General features: G+C 39.6%; 1 protein-coding gene across 3 annotated transcripts in view; it reads right to left on the bottom strand.

Moving 5' to 3' along the window:
* Positions 1-15,868, bottom strand: part of SASH1 (SAM and SH3 domain containing 1) — a 256,101-nt gene that overhangs the window by 50,097 nt on the left and 190,136 nt on the right. For all 3 annotated transcript variants that reach the window (XM_061130417.1, XM_061130415.1, XM_061130416.1), the window contains one exon: positions 12,185-12,286. In XM_061130417.1, coding sequence (XP_060986400.1) covers positions 12,185-12,286 — 102 coding nt within the window. The remainder of the gene's footprint in view (positions 1-12,184; positions 12,287-15,868) is intronic.

Raw genomic sequence — 15,868 nt, 5'->3', positions numbered from 1 at the left:
TTCTAAAACAGAAATAGACTCATAAACATAGAAAACAAACCTATTGTTACCAAAGGGGAAAGAGGTGAGGAAATAAATTGAGAATTTGAGATTGACATATACACACTTCTATGGATAAAGCAGATAAACCATAAGGACCTACTGTATAGCACTGGTAACTATATTCAAGATCTTATAATAACCTATAATGGAAAAGAATCTGAAGAAGAATATGTGCATGTGTGTGTGAAACTCACACTAAAACTTACAGTGTTGTAAATTAACTATACTTCAATTTTAAAAAATTGCAGTCATAAGGAAATGAGGACCAAACAACCTATCAGAGAACCAATTTGTAAATATTAATAAGAATGAGCAAAGAATAGAATCAAAACCATGGAAGTAAAAATATTGGTAGTGAGAAAAATCTATATTATTTTAAAGGTGTCTCAGTGGTAAAGAGACAATGCCAATGCAGGAGATGAGGGTTTGATCCCAGGGTTGGGAAGATCCCCTGAAGAAGGAAATAGCAACCAATTCCAGTATTCTTGCCTGGGAAATCCCATGGAAAGATAAGCTTGGCAGGCTACAACCTGCAAGGTTGCAAAAGAGTTGGACAGACTTAGCAACTAAATAATCAAATCAAATTACTTAAATCCATTTTCTGATATGACCCAAGTGTGAAGATTTACCCACCTATTCACCTAAGCCCAGGGCTTCCCTGGTAGCTCAGCTGGTAAAGAATTGGCCTGCAATGCAGGAGACCCCGGTTCGATCCCTGGGTTGGGAAGATCGGCTGGAGAAGGGAACGGCTAACCACTCCAGTATTCTGGCCTAGAGAATTCCACGGACAGAGGAGCTTGGCAGGCTACAGTCCATGGGGTCGCAAGGAGTCGGACACGACTGAGCGACTTCACTCACTCACCTAAGCCCACTGGCCTAGCTGCTTCCTCCACCTGACACAGTCCTCTTCCTTCTCCTGGTGATCTACTGCTCAATGTCAGTCATCTTTTCCCAGCTTTCCACACTGCCCTCACTGAGGCTTAATGGACTTTCTGTGTGCACATCACCCACTCAGTAGAAATATTCCAATTAAGCCCTCAATCATGCTGTCCACTTCTCTGTCTCCTCTTCTCAAATATAAACCCCTGTGGATAGGGACTGGCCTGTCGTAGGTATTCAATAATGTTTTCACAATGAATGAGTGAAAGAATGTTCAAGATGGCATTCTTTCATCTACATTCTTTCATCTGGGTCAAAAGCACAGGGCAAGAAGTGTCCTTGCAGGAACTAATTATGCACTGCTATTAGAATTATACAGTCAACAAGGTATGACAGAAAGTGTCATACAAAGAGAAACAGGGACAGAGAAGAGAATAAAGGGATATTTCTATAGGAATCATTTTGTGATTGGGATTTGAATTAGAATTTGGTTGTGTTAAAGTACTGCTTTCCAAATGAATCCCCTTGATGACTGAGTATATTCTAAGAGCTTTGATATAATGGGTAACTGTCATGACTTACAGTTCAAATGAAACCCTGAACAAGTGATGGGCAGCCTGTGACTTCAGTAAGTTGGCTTACACTGGAAGTGACCCTCAGTCTGAATCTGACTCATGAACCATGATAGCATTTGGGTCTCTCACCAACCCACCCATTATCATAAGATTTGGCATCAGAGCAGAAGATTTAATGAGGAATTAACACGGAATGAAACAATATCATCAAACAAGTAATGAAAATCCTCTTACCCCGATCTCCTTGAGGTTCATCCCAAAAGCAAAATAAGAAATTGGCATTGCAAATCTAAATACCAATCTTTAACCCATATTATATCATAAGTATCTGTATTTAGATATAATCGGCTAGCAGGGAAAATGTTGTAGGTCTTGTCTGGTATTTATGCATTAGGTTAGGCAGATGAAACTGCCATTTTTACAGGTCAAAAGCTAACATTTCCATTCACATGGCTTGACTTAATAAAAGAAGTAACAAGGAATTCCACTGGCAGTCCAGTGGTTACAACTCTGTGCCCTCACTGCCAAGGGCCCCGGTTCATTCCCTGATCAGGGAACTAAGATCTCACAAGCTGCATGGTGAGGCCAACATTTTTTTAAGTTAAAAAAAAAGTAAATAAGATGAAGCTGAGGGTGAGAGGAAAATCTTAAAAAAGAAAAGAAGAAACAGACCAGAGTGTGCCTCCAAACTCAAATTTTTAAAATGCTAACAATAGGTTACATGATCCTCAGATTACGTTGTGTCTGGAGATTTTGTCATTATTTGTTTTTGTTCATGTGGTCTCTGATGTGCTGAGGAGGGTCTGCAGGCAGCACCCTCAGCTCCCTGTGACCCTACAAACCAGTGAAGATAGACAGGTTCCTCGTTAGTTTGCCAGGTTGTCACTGTTATTTGGTCGCTCAGTCCTGCGTGAACTCTTCTGTGACCCCAAGGACTGCAGCTCACCCGGCTCCTCTATCCGTGGGATTTCCCAGGCAAGAATACTAACGTGGGTCGCCATGTCCTTCTCCAAGGGATCTTCCCAACCCAGGATCAAACCCACATCTCATCCATTAGTAGCCGGATCCTTTATCACTGAGGCACCAGGGAAGCCCTAGTTTGCCAGATGCAAAGAGCCAAGGTCCCAATGATTTCTGGGCCTGCAGTAAGAGCAGCCCCCAACATAACAGATTGATGAGCACACAACCCACATGTTCAATCAGCCTTTCTCACTATCACGATATAGTCGTAGATAATTTCAAAACAATTAAGTACTCATTTCTCCCAGAGAGTGATCCTAAAGTCACATATGTTATCGAAATCATACCAGACCCGCTCCTCAGCCCACGTACACTTATGCCTTCTGAAACAGAAAAGAAACTGATTGTACGTTGGGTAAAGGCAGAGCCAAGTAAACACACATTATTTACATTACGCTTGTTCTGAAAACTCTAGCCATCTGCCATCATATGCAAAAGCATAAGCACTGCTACCATGTTAATGGCACGTACAAAAATAAACTTTTATGGGAACTCAAGCATTTCAAGAATGCCAGCAAATGGAAAGGCAGAAGATCGTCACACAAAGTAACAGAGGCTGGCATTCACTAGGTGTTTAATTAATACTTGAGACACCCGTACACTTTGGCTCGGGTTTGGAGGCACAGAGAGGTGAAAACACTTGCCCTCCAACGCAGAGCTAATAGGTGGCAGAGCTGGGATCTGAACCCAAAGTCTGACTCACGTCTGTGAGCTTAACCAGCCCCCTCGCCTGCCCACGCTGGGCAAATGCCTGGCCTTCCCCAGGCCAGAGCCTCCTTCCTGCCTAAGTCTGTTTAAAGATGATGATCTTAAGGGCTCACAGCAAACACATACCTCAAACTTTGGCCCTTCTCCCAGGGAGAAGGCTAGGGACAGAGGCTGGTGTGGAATAAATGACAAGAAGTCCTCTAAGCTTGGTCAGCTTATGTCCAATGAGACCAAAGCTCACGTTTCTCACAGACTGTGTTACATTTCAACAGACTGATTTTTATCTCCAGTCTCACCATAAACTACAGGTCTAAAGAATCATTACCTCTACTCTTCTAAAGAGAATTTTAATATGTCTTTATTGTACTATCATTTCAGTTGCAAAATCACATCTGTTAAAATTGAGGAATATTTCTTCTTCCCACCCAGCCAAATAAAAAGGAAATTTATAGAAGATATCCAAAAAAGTCTGAAGTTATCTCAAGACTTCTAAGTATGCATTAAAAGACGAGAATCAATAAAAGCTATTTAGAAAGATTTAGAAAAGTGTTAATTTTTTTTTTGGGGGGGGGGGGACACAGTGTAACACAGCATGCCATAAACATGCTGTCCCAAGTCTACTGGGTACAAAAGCCCTCTGGCAAATTAAGGCTAGATCAAACTTTTCCTCTTTCTCCTGGTCAAATGAGAAGTCAAACAAGTCGAGTAAAACTCTTCTTCTGTTCAAGAAATAAAGATCCAAAGTGGATATCCAACTGTCCTATATTTAAGCCTAGTGAGTGTAAGCGTTAAAGTTACAACAAGCAGAACCATTTTCTAGCCACAAATCAAAACTTAACTGCCAGTTAGAATCCTTTTAAGCTAAAATCCATAGATTAAGTTATGAAAAACCAAATCCTCTAGGGAAAGAGACTAAAAGAAAAAATATTAACACCATTAAAAGCAAACAATGACAACTAAACATTTAGAAATGTAAGTTATTTTTACGCTTGGAATCTATTATCGCAAGGTAGGTAGGTTTAGCGACTAAATCGTGTCTGACTCTTGTGACCCCATAGACTGTAGCCTGCCAGGCTCCTCTGTCCATGGGATTTCCCAGGCAAAAATACTGGAGCAGGTTGCCATTCCTTCTCCAGGGGATCTTTACAACCCAGGGATTGAACCAGGGTCTTCTGCATTGCAGACAGATTCTTTACTGACTGAACCACCACAACTTAAGAGCAAAATGACAGTAGAAAGAAGGTCAAATGTTTTCATAAAGATACACTTACTGGACCTATAATGTCAACTTTACAACTAAGATCTGTTTGAATCTTCACAGTTTATGCATTCAATAAACAGTTACTCAAAGGTAGCAAAAATATGAAAGTCGTATTCTTTAAAAACACTGGTACTATCTATAGGTGGAAGACAATCCTGTAAACTCATCATGTACTGTCATTAAAAAATGTCTTCTCTGGGAATCAGATTTCCCCAAACAATAAATCTATTAACACTTGTTTCTATTTTCTTTTGATAGCTTTGTAATATAAAAACAAAACTAAAACTTCTGATTAATTTTAACTTGTGGATTTTGTCTAGAAGTTCACCCTAGTAAAAGAAACATATTCAAAATAAGAATCATTTTCATTTTATCAGTTATACTTAAGAATTTTATTGTCTAGCCCTCTTTTAAAAAATCTGGTTCCACCCAGAGTCTTAGACTCTAAAAAGAGCACCTTGGATTTATAGAAGCCTCTTGGACAAGCAGAAGCATCATTCTGCCCATGGAGAGACACCCCAAGAGCATGACCTCTGTTCTCTGACTGCATTCTGTATTAAGTAGCCCTTTTCTTTGGCCATAATAGAAATTAAGGCATTTGCCCCTAAGAACCACTAAGAAAGTTAACTTTGTGGAATGCTCTCCTGGCTTTCAGCACATTATCTTTTAGAAAGTTCTAGACTAGACTAAAGCAGCTACCTCTTCATGCATAACAACAGACCTGAATGTTCTGGCTGGAAGACAATGGCTATCATTGAGGCAGGTGAAATGACTCTGAAAAACCTCAGTAAAAGCCATCTAGGGGTGAGAGCCAAGTTTATGGTTTATAATTTTAGAAAGCCCCCAAAAGATTTAACAATTTTGTATCGGGCCAACACTATGGGGATATTTTAGTTGTGACCTTGAAAGTCCTTAATCAAGGAAACACTTAAAATAGTGTTTTGTAAAAAGAGGAAGAAATGACCACTTGATGTTGTGTCTCCGTTACCCGAAATCTGGACACAGTTCAGCCACATGGCTCAACAGGTTACTGGCAAAGCTATATTCAGAAATGGAACGAAAGGCTATGCGGAGATGCACATATGGATGTAAGGTATTATTATAACACCACAGTGATAACATAGCTCTCCTTGCACAAATATTTCCCAATTCTAAATTCCCCTAAATGTAAAAAGTTATCAATTATGAAACGATGACTTGCTTTACAAAATAACTCACTTCACAAAACATTTCACCAGAGTTGCTTCATCCTCATAAGGAACTCCAGATCCAAAAACATAATTCCAACTTTTTCCGGGACACAGTTTATATGAAGTGAAACAACTAAACAGGACCAAAATAGATGCTTGCAATGGACTCTAAGAGCTCTGGCGCTTTATTTTCCTTGCTGGTGCTTTAATATTTCTGTATACATTGCATTTTTTAAAATAAGATGAATAGCATCATAATCAAATAATTGACAATTTGAAATTTTTTCAAAAGAGATTTCACTGCAAGAATTTTAGGCACATATCACCAACTCTTACCTACCAATTTTGTAAAAACAAACACTATGATTTACTAAAATGTATGCCTTGAGTAAAAAACTTAAAATCCCAGAAAGACAGAGAGCACAAATTCCTTTAAACATTTTCTTAATCAGAAGGCAAACTGAACCTCAACGCAGAAAGCCGAAAGCTTAAAATGAGAACTCTTACAACCTTCCTCCTGCAGGAGGCGAAGGAAAACACAAGTTACTAAAATAAAATGAAAAATTTTAAAACACACATTCAGATGTTTAACAAGGGATCCCGTTAAGTTCTCAACCAGAAACTCTTTTTAAAAACTCTGACACTCACAACAGAAGTTTGTTATTAATGAATAACAGCAGAGAACAGATTCCCCTCTGGCAAAGAGAAAGCTATTTTTCACTTCCCCTGGTAACTATCTTTAGTACTTTATACTCTTGGAAACCAAGAATGTGCATATGGATTTATTGTGAAGCAACATGCAATTATTGACCGCCAGCTCTGGGGGTGGGGGAGCCTATGAATCAACGCAAATGAAATCTTAAAGCACAACAGGCATCAATATAGGCATTGAGGTCTGGTGACAAAGACCTTATGATCTCTGAAACTTTCATGGCCTGGGCATTCCCGACTAGGGCCAGTGAGCTATTTACATCTCAGTATAAGCCTTGGCCCTTGCACAAAAGATAATTAAAGCCCTGAACCCAAAGCGGCTGGAGTAGTACACAGTGGGAATTATCTGAAATTAATTACTCGCTATCAGGCAAATGGAAGCAGTCTTTTGGATGGAGTTTCTTGCTGAGTCTCCAGGAAAACATAGGACAGGCTAAAGTCAGGGTAAGAGGGGCAAGTGTCACACACGTTGGGATTACCATCAAGTACAAGCAAACTTCGGTGCCAATGGTGGTCGGGTACAATAATGAATGGTGTAACTGAACATGGGTGTGGGTTCACACAGAGACAGCTAGCAAAGTACACGGGGTAAACAGCCTTTCTTCAGAAAACTCTCTCCAATGCTGAATAGACTGTCTTCATTTGCCAACATCTTTCAGTAACAAAGGCCAGTCATGCTATTTTTTTGTTTGTTTGTTTTTGGCTATGCCACGGGGTATGGGGGAATCTTAGTTCCCCGACCAGGGATGGAACGTGTGACTCTTGCATTGGGAGCCTTAAGTCTTAATCACTGGACCGCCAGCAAAGTCCCAGTACTGTAAGTCATTCTAGAGCTTCTGGGAAACTGTGCTGGAAGTGGAGGGAGCATATGGTATCGTTGGCCCTCCGTCCAACTGGGAAAGGTGAGCATACTTTTGAGCCGTCTATGAAGAAACAGTTTGCCAAGGAAATGATAACTAAGTGTGTGCATGAATCTGTGAGCAGGAGTGAGGGGGTTTTAACTTCTGCATCCCAGGGTAAACACTACGGGGGCAGAGTCTCCCCTCTTTACCTTTGTAATCCGAATACCTAGCACAAAGCCTGGCACATAGCAAGTGCTCTACAGATGTCGCTGAAATGAAAAAAGAAATGCGCTAGAGAGTCCAACTTTTAAGAAGTACCCATTTCAATCTGACAGCTGATATCAAGGTGATGGTTGTGATTTACCCTCTGAAAGGGGCTCAACAAACCAATACTTATAATGTTTTCTCAACAACTTGTTTTATAGTAACTTTTTCCTAAATGAGACAAGTCTCTCTCCTTGCCATCTAAGTATGTGAGGTTCTACTACTGGCCTGTTTCTCTGAATGGATAGTTTTATAACCTCTCCCTTGATGCAGATGCTATTAATCAGGACAGTATCCAGTGAGACGGACACTAAAGGACCCACTATGGATGACTGGGGCTTTCTGCTCTCCCTCCTCCGAGTTGGGTCTGAATCACAATGAGTCCCGAGTTACTGTATTTATTTTTCATGATTCTTTGGATTCAAGATTTACACTTAAATTATGTTAGTCTTTAGAACTAGGGGATAAGAGACCCAAAAAGACACATTGAAAACCACAGATATGGTTCCTTTGATGACCTCATAGTCCTAGGACATGCTGCTGGCTAGCATGTGACACATTTATTATTATAAATGGTAAAGCCTCAGAACCCTGCACATAACACCGTACCATGCAGTGTTTTCAAATGAATAATCCTGTGGGCCTTTTGTTTGTCTGTTTGTTTTAGCTGCAATGGAATCTGGTGCTTGATTTAGGAAACCAGGGACAAGAAGATAGTGGGAGGGTTACATTTACTATAGATATGTCATCATTTGTTACTTAAATGCAAAGAAAGTATAAAGACTGAGTCTGTAGTTGGCAGACATAAAACATGCTCTTAAAAGCAGCCAAGAAGAATGACTACTCAAATACAAGCTTGTGCACTAAATATTTCTCAAACAAGCTATAGGAGCTGAACACTGTGCTAGGCATGCCTTTCTTGCTCAAGGAGCTCACAATTTCCATGGAGGTTGATATACAATTAATTCAGATACTCCAGGACACCTGTTAGGTTTTGTGTTGCAAGCTAATTTAACAAAGTGCAGAACAGAAAGCTATGAGAATATACTTGAGGATGCTAAAGTTTTAGAGGAGGTGGCGGTTGGACGTCATCTTGAAGATTTTTACCTGGAAAATATGGAGGAAGACCTTTTAGGAAATGCACAAATTAAAGCAGAGAGTGTGAAAATACAAGTTATGATCAGTAATGCACGCAGGCTCCAGTGAGGATGGAGTAGAGGCTGTTAGGGCAAAGGATGAAAGATGGGAGTAAAGAAATTGATTAAAGCCAGATCACTTAGGGTCTTGAGTCTGCCAAAAAGTTTGAAATTTATCTTATAAAACTGGAAAACCATCAGCCTTTTGTGCATGCATGTAAGCTTAGTCACTCAGTTGTGTCCGACTTTTTGTGACTCTGTGGACTGTAGCCTGCCAGGCTCCTCTGTCCATGGAATTTTTCAGGCAAAAATACTGGAATGGGTTGCCACTTCCTCCTCCAGGGGTTCTTCCCGACCCAGGGATCAAATCCATGTCTCCTGTGTTGGTAGGCAGATTCTTTACCACTGCGCCACCTGGGAAGCTCCTCAGCCTTTTGTGAAACAGGAATGTAAGAAAAGGAGTATATTTTGGAAAGATGACTGGCTGTATGGAGCATTAACGAGAGGAAATAAGAGATTGAAAACATGGAGGCAGAGTTGCTTCCAGAATTTAAGGAAGAAACGACCTAATAAAATTATTGTGTAATAGACGAAAGAAAGCGAACTCCCTTCATTTTCATGTCATAAAGTTTGATGATCACACCATGAAATGTCTGCTTGAAACTCTGGAACTCTAATTCCTATGATCTTGGTGGAACTCTTGGGAAGCACTGTTTTGGTCACTTTAAAATGAATAATAAAAGGCATCAAAACTGGAAAAGAAGAAATGAAATTGCCTCTGTTCATAGGTGACATGGTCTTACATGTAGAAAACACTAATGATTACACACATACTCTACTGGAGATAATAATGAAATTCCACAAAGTCGCAGAGTACAAAATTAATGTATGAAAGTCAGTTTCATCTTTATATACTGATAATGAACATTTTGAAAAGGAAATTAATGTTACCATATGCAAAAATAACAATAAGAATAAAATACTTAAAAATAAACTTAACCAAGGAGGCAAGACTTTAATACTGGAAACTACAAAACAATGCTGAAAGACCAATAAGATGTAAATAAATGGAAGGATAGCCTGTTTCATAGATTGGAAGACCTCATATTGTTAAGATGACAATACTACCCAAATTGATTTACAGATCCAATGCAATCCCTATCAAAATCTCATGGTTCTTTGTGCAGAAATAGAAAATCCAGCCTAAAACTCATATGGAATCTCAAGGGATTTTAATAGCTAAAACAGTCTGAAGAAGAGCCAACTTGGAAGGCTCACATATCCCAATTTAAAACCTTTCTACAAAGCTACATTAATCAAAAAGGACAGATATATGAACCAATGAATAAAATAAGAGAGCCCAGAAATAAACCCTTACATATATGGTCAATTAATTTTCAAAAAGGGTACTAAAACCATTCAATGAAGAAAGGACAGTCTTTTCAAAACATGGTTCTGGGAAAACAGGGAATCTACCCACAAAAAAATGAAGTTGGATGCATATGTTCTATCATATACATAGAATAACTTAAAATGGGTCATAGACCGAAAGTTAAGAGCTAAAACTATAAACTCTTAAAAGAAAATACAGGGGAAAATCTTCACCACAATTATTTGGCAATGATTTCTTGGATATGATACCAAAAGCAAATGCAAATTAGATTTCAAAATTTAAAACTTTAATATCTCAAAGGACATTGTCAAGACAGTAAAAAGGTGGGACTTCCCGGGTGGTCTGTGTGAGTTCTACCCCTGGTCAGGGAACTAAGATCCCACATGCCATGAGGCATGGCAAAGAAAAAAGAGTGAAAAGGCAACTCATAGAATAGGAAGGAATATTTACAAGTCATGTACCATATAAGGGATTAATATTCAGAATATATAAAGAACTCTTACAACTCAACAACCAACAGAACAAAGACACGATTAAAGAATGGGCATCCCGGACGAGCCCCCCTCCCCCACAAAAAAAGAATGGGCAAATAACTTGATAAACACTTCTATAAAGAATATATTAAAATGGTCAAGCACATAAAAAAGATGCCTAAACATTAGCGAAATCAAATCTCAGACACTAGAGAAATCAAATCTAAACCACAATGAAATATCATTTTATAACCGTTCAGAATGGCTAGTATAAAAAAAAGGAGGGGGGAATCAAAAGTGTTGGTGAGTAAGCAGAGAAATTGAACTTCCATGCAGCTGTCAAGAATGTGAAATGGTGGAATATTACTCAGCCATTAAAAAGAATTCATTTGAATCAGTTCTAATGAGATGGATGAAACTGGAGCCCATTATACAGAGTGAAGTAAGCCAGAAAGATAAACACCAATACAGCATACTAACACATATATATGGAATTTAGAAAGATGGTAACGATAACCTTATATGCAAAACAGAAAAAGAGACACAGATGTGCAGAACAGACTTTTGGACTCCGTGGGAGAAGGCGAGGGTGGGATGTTCTGAGAGAACAGCATCAAAACACGTATATTATCAAAGGTGAAACACATCACCAGCCCACGTTGGATGCATGAGACAAGTGCTCAGGGCTGGTGCACTGGGATGACCCAGAGGGATGGGATGGGGAGGGAGGTGGGAGGGGGGATCAGGATGGGGAACACATGTAAATCTATGGCTGATTCATGTCAATGTATGGCAAAAACCACTACAATATTGTAAAGTAATTAGCCTCCAACTAATAAAAATAAATGAAAAAAAAAAGAGAGAATGTGAAATGGTGTAGCTACTGTGGAAAATTGAACAGCATCACCTCAAAAAGTTAAACAGAGAAATTAAACAAAAGTGGTATCCATGTGTAGTGGAATATTGTTCATCCATGGAAAGGAATGACGTTCTAGTACAGTTGTAACAGGGATGAGTCTAGAAAACAAGGGGCTGAGTGAAATAAACCAGACGCAGAAGGACGACGATTGTATGAGTTCACTTCTGTAGGCCCTTTATAAGTACCTGCTGCTGCTAAGTCACTTCAGTCGTGTCCGACTCTGTGCGACCCCACAGACGGCAGCCCACCAGGCTCCCCCGTCCCTGGGATTCTCTAGGCAAGAACACTGGAGTGGGTTGCCATTTCCTTCTCCATTTTAAGTACCTAGACTAGTCATGTTCATAGAGACGGGAAGTAAAATGTGGTTGCCAGGAGTTTGGAGAAGGTGGGGCGAGAATGGAGAGCTATTGTTCAATGGTTATGGAATATCTGTGTTGGATAATGAAAAAGGTCAGGAAGTGGGTTGAGGAGATGGTTGTACAGCAAAGTGGATGTACCGAGTGCTCCTGAATTGAACACTTAAAATGCTTATAATGGTAAACTTTAAGTTGTACTTGACCATAATAAAGCAAACCAACCAACCAGCATGAACAGCACCATTCCAACTGCCGACTATCAGGTAAAGAAAAGAACAACAGCTCAGAAGAGACGCCTCTTTTCAGACCCAGGTGGGAGGTGGTAATTGCAAAAAGAAGCCCAAAGGCTGAAATGGCGGAGGCTGTCCCTTCTAAGTAGAACCGGTTACGATGCTCAAAGAGACAGTAAACTTACATTGCAGTTTGATGAGCCGTCAAACGTTGGGTAAGAACCATCTGGCCAGTCAGCGGGGTCCAAGGCAGTGGACTGCCGGTGTTGGGCCTCGTACTCCTTGAGCTGCAACAAGAGAAAACGGAAGACTGAAACGGAAATAATGGCCCAGACTGTCTACCAAGCAGCAGAAAGAACGCTTCGGGCACCATCTTCACAGTGCTGTTGGTGACCAAGTGCCAGCCAAAGCCAAAGGTCCCCAAACAGAAAGAAGATACAAGCCCTGTCTTGAAGGTTTTCATCTAAACCAAACCAAGAGACACAACGGACTCCTCGTATTCTGTATTCCAAAAAGAACCTTGATTTTCCTTCTCCAACACCCTCCAACATCAAGACTCATCTTTCTCAGTTTAATTGGAACTCTGATAACAGAAATTGTCTGTAGTCTGGCCTCTGGATTACCTCTTTACAGAACACACAAGGTATAGACTTGGGATATTTTAGTAAAACACAGGTGGAAGCCGGACAGTGATTTTTAAAAATTGCTTGCTTGTCCTGACTGCCTCAAGTTCAGTTCAATGTTATCATCTAACAAATGTTATAGGATTTATTTGGGATCCTCTGGATGAGAGAATAATATATTTTGAATATGTTCAGAGACATTTAAAGTTAGACAAACGAGGTATTATAGAAAATTAACCAATGTAACCTAGCAGCAATAGATGAACGAGCTTTCTGAATGGCAATATGAGAAGTTCCAGGTGTTTTCCTAAAAACAGGTAGAAATTTAGCTATCTGCATAATACAATTAAGTTGTCGGCTGCATTAAAATTCTGTTACAAAGCAGTTTTTAGATACAAATTTAAGACATTGATCAAATCATGGTCCATGAATCAAGACACCAAAAAACAGAAACAATCTGACCTAACAGCTCAGAAGGTACTAGGGCTGTCCTTTACCACTGGAGCTATGTGGATGCAGCAAAGCCATTCTACTAGAAAAAAAGCAACCTTGCAAAGCATTATTTCTACTTTGAAATTTTTCTCTGTGTGATAGGAAATGGACTGGGGAAGGCAGACAATATTAACAAGTAAGGGTTCCCAAATAGCTTCAGTTCCTTCACATGGAAAACGTGATGACAATAAACTATCTCACAGGATTATTATTAGAAAAAGTAAGACACACAGCAAGTTCAACACACTGCACCCTTTGCAATAGACTTATTACAGTAGTATTGTCGGGCTTTCCTAGTGGCTCAGATGGGAAAGAATCCACCTGCCAATGCTGGAGACGTGGGTTCAATCCCTGGGTTGGGAAGATCTCCTGGAGAATGGAATGGCTAGCCATTCCAGTATTCTTGCCTGGAGAATTCTGTGGACAGAGGAACTTGGCAGACTATAGTCCATGGGGCCGCAAAGAGTCAGACACAACTAAGTGACTAACATACACACATTATTATCACCCTTGTGGTTTCAGGTAAAAGAGAGCTCAAAGTTCACAACAATTCTAGACATTTGAACTTCTGTTATTCAGGCACTTTATATTATTTTAATCTTTCTAGTATATTAGGGGGATTGATATGCTCTAATCTCTATAATACACTCAGTGACATACTAGTATGCTCTTCCTTTCCAGAAGTGCATTATTCTTTCTGTATGATCAAAACAGCTGCCCTCTGAAAAGAGGGGTTATCATTTGCTTTTCAGGGTTCCTGCCCTACTTTATTTAACATTAGCCCCAAGTTCCCTGAGGCACTAAATAAATGGTTCATCTTCAGGAAAACAAAACGAAGTACTCCCCAGTTAATCATAAAAAGACAACATTTTTCTTTTGCTATCTGTCTACTTCTATCATTTATCTTGGAGCATAAGAGTACATGTGCTTCTTCTTCCTTAAAAAAAAAAAAAAAAAAAAAGATTCATTTTTTGGTTGCATGGCTTATGGGATCTTAGTTCCCCAACCAGGGATTGAACCCAGGCCCTTGGCAGTGAGTACGCAGAGTCCTAACCACTGTACCACCAGGACCAGGAAATTTCCTACATGCTTCTGATAAACACTCGGATTTGTGCTCTATCTTAAATTTACCTTGATTTTTAACTTCCCAACTTAAAACACACACACACACACACACACGCAAGATCTTTAATATTTTACAATGAAAAAAGCCTGGTTATTGTTTACATAATCACATTTTTATAATCCACTCTGCTCCCAAAGACAATTGATGATGTTCATTTGAGAAACGTATATATTTTAAAGCAAAGTTATGGAGCTTTACTTTAATTCTGGGAGTTTTTAAATAATGGCATTTTAAAGTGTGTGTCTGTCTGTCCATCTGTCTACCTCAGAAGGAACTACTACCTTCACATCCCATTTTCCCAAGTCTCATAGTTTTCTCATACTTGAAGTCTATGACACGATTCTTAGAGGGATGGCCATCTTTAATAGGTTAATGCTTATCCTATTGTAAAGACTTTCATGGTGAGCGATTCTAAAATGTTCCCGTTTCTAAGAGTGCTTATTATGAAGAACATTTATATTTAATCCAAGTTTCCTCCAGCTGCAATCTTCATTCATTTCCTTTTATTCTCTCCTCAGTAGAGATGAAAACAGAACTGTTCAGTACATCCTAAAGATGGACTGTTTAATAATCCTTCATATACTTGAAGACAGTGAATAAGTTCTTTTCTGCTTCTTTTCTGAGATAAATCCTTTCCAATTTCAGCCCAAGAGACCTATTTTTTAAAAAACCCTCAATCACTTTGTTGCTCTCCTACGGCCTCTCTTCACGAGCCTTTAGCTGCCCACATTCCTATGATTGATGTGCAAGAGCTGCTACAAGAAAATGATTCAATAATATATATGGGTTCTCAGCTCATAATCTCATGCTCTGGTATACCAGATGCCCAGACTCTCTTTAAAAAAAAAAAAAAAAAAAAAAACCTGTTCTCCAATTTTCCAGTTACCATAGATATAGACTCAGGCATGTACCCTTCTCAGGAGAACACCCATGGTCAACAGTTTGAAGGAACTATTCAGTTAACAAAAATTTAAAAATCGTTAAGCTAAGCTGCTGTCTTTTTAAATTACACACTGTTTACAGAGAGTTATTTTGTAAACTTCATTCTGTTTAAATGCTTCTGCAACTTACAGTGGTGTTTCACGTATGAATTCCTTGCAGCCTTCTCCATTTTTATCTTTGTATTGATAACTGGGTTTTTGGGACTGTGAATCATGGCCGTACTCTTCACAGAGGGTAAATACTCAGCAATCAAATTCATATAAACAAAGCACTGTGGGCCAAACTGTATTCATTTGAACATAAACAAAATTCTTCCCGGTCTGGTGCTAGTGGTAAAGAACCCGCCTGCCAGTGCAGGAGAGTAAGAGACACGGGTTCAACCCCTGGGTGGGAAAGATCCCCTGGAGGAGGGCATGAAAACCCACTCCAGTAATCTTACCTGGAAAATTCTATGGACAGAGGAGCCTGGCAGACTACTGTCCATGGGGTCACAAAGAGTCGGACACGACTGAGTGACTAACCCTTTCATTTTAAAAGTTGCCCCGATACAGGAACACGGGGTGATACATAGCACTCCAGATCAGAGACAACCTTCTCTCCTGATGCTGGGCTGTCCTGTCACAACTAAAGTCTAGACATTCTACCTAGGGGTCTGTTTTTGGTCCTAACTTTCCAATTAATTACTT

The sequence above is a fragment of the Dama dama genome, chromosome 26, assembly GCF_033118175.1.
Source record: "Dama dama isolate Ldn47 chromosome 26, ASM3311817v1, whole genome shotgun sequence".
NCBI classification, from domain to species: domain Eukaryota; kingdom Metazoa; phylum Chordata; class Mammalia; order Artiodactyla; family Cervidae; genus Dama; species Dama dama.
This window is presented reverse-complemented; position numbering and strand designations above follow the sequence as displayed.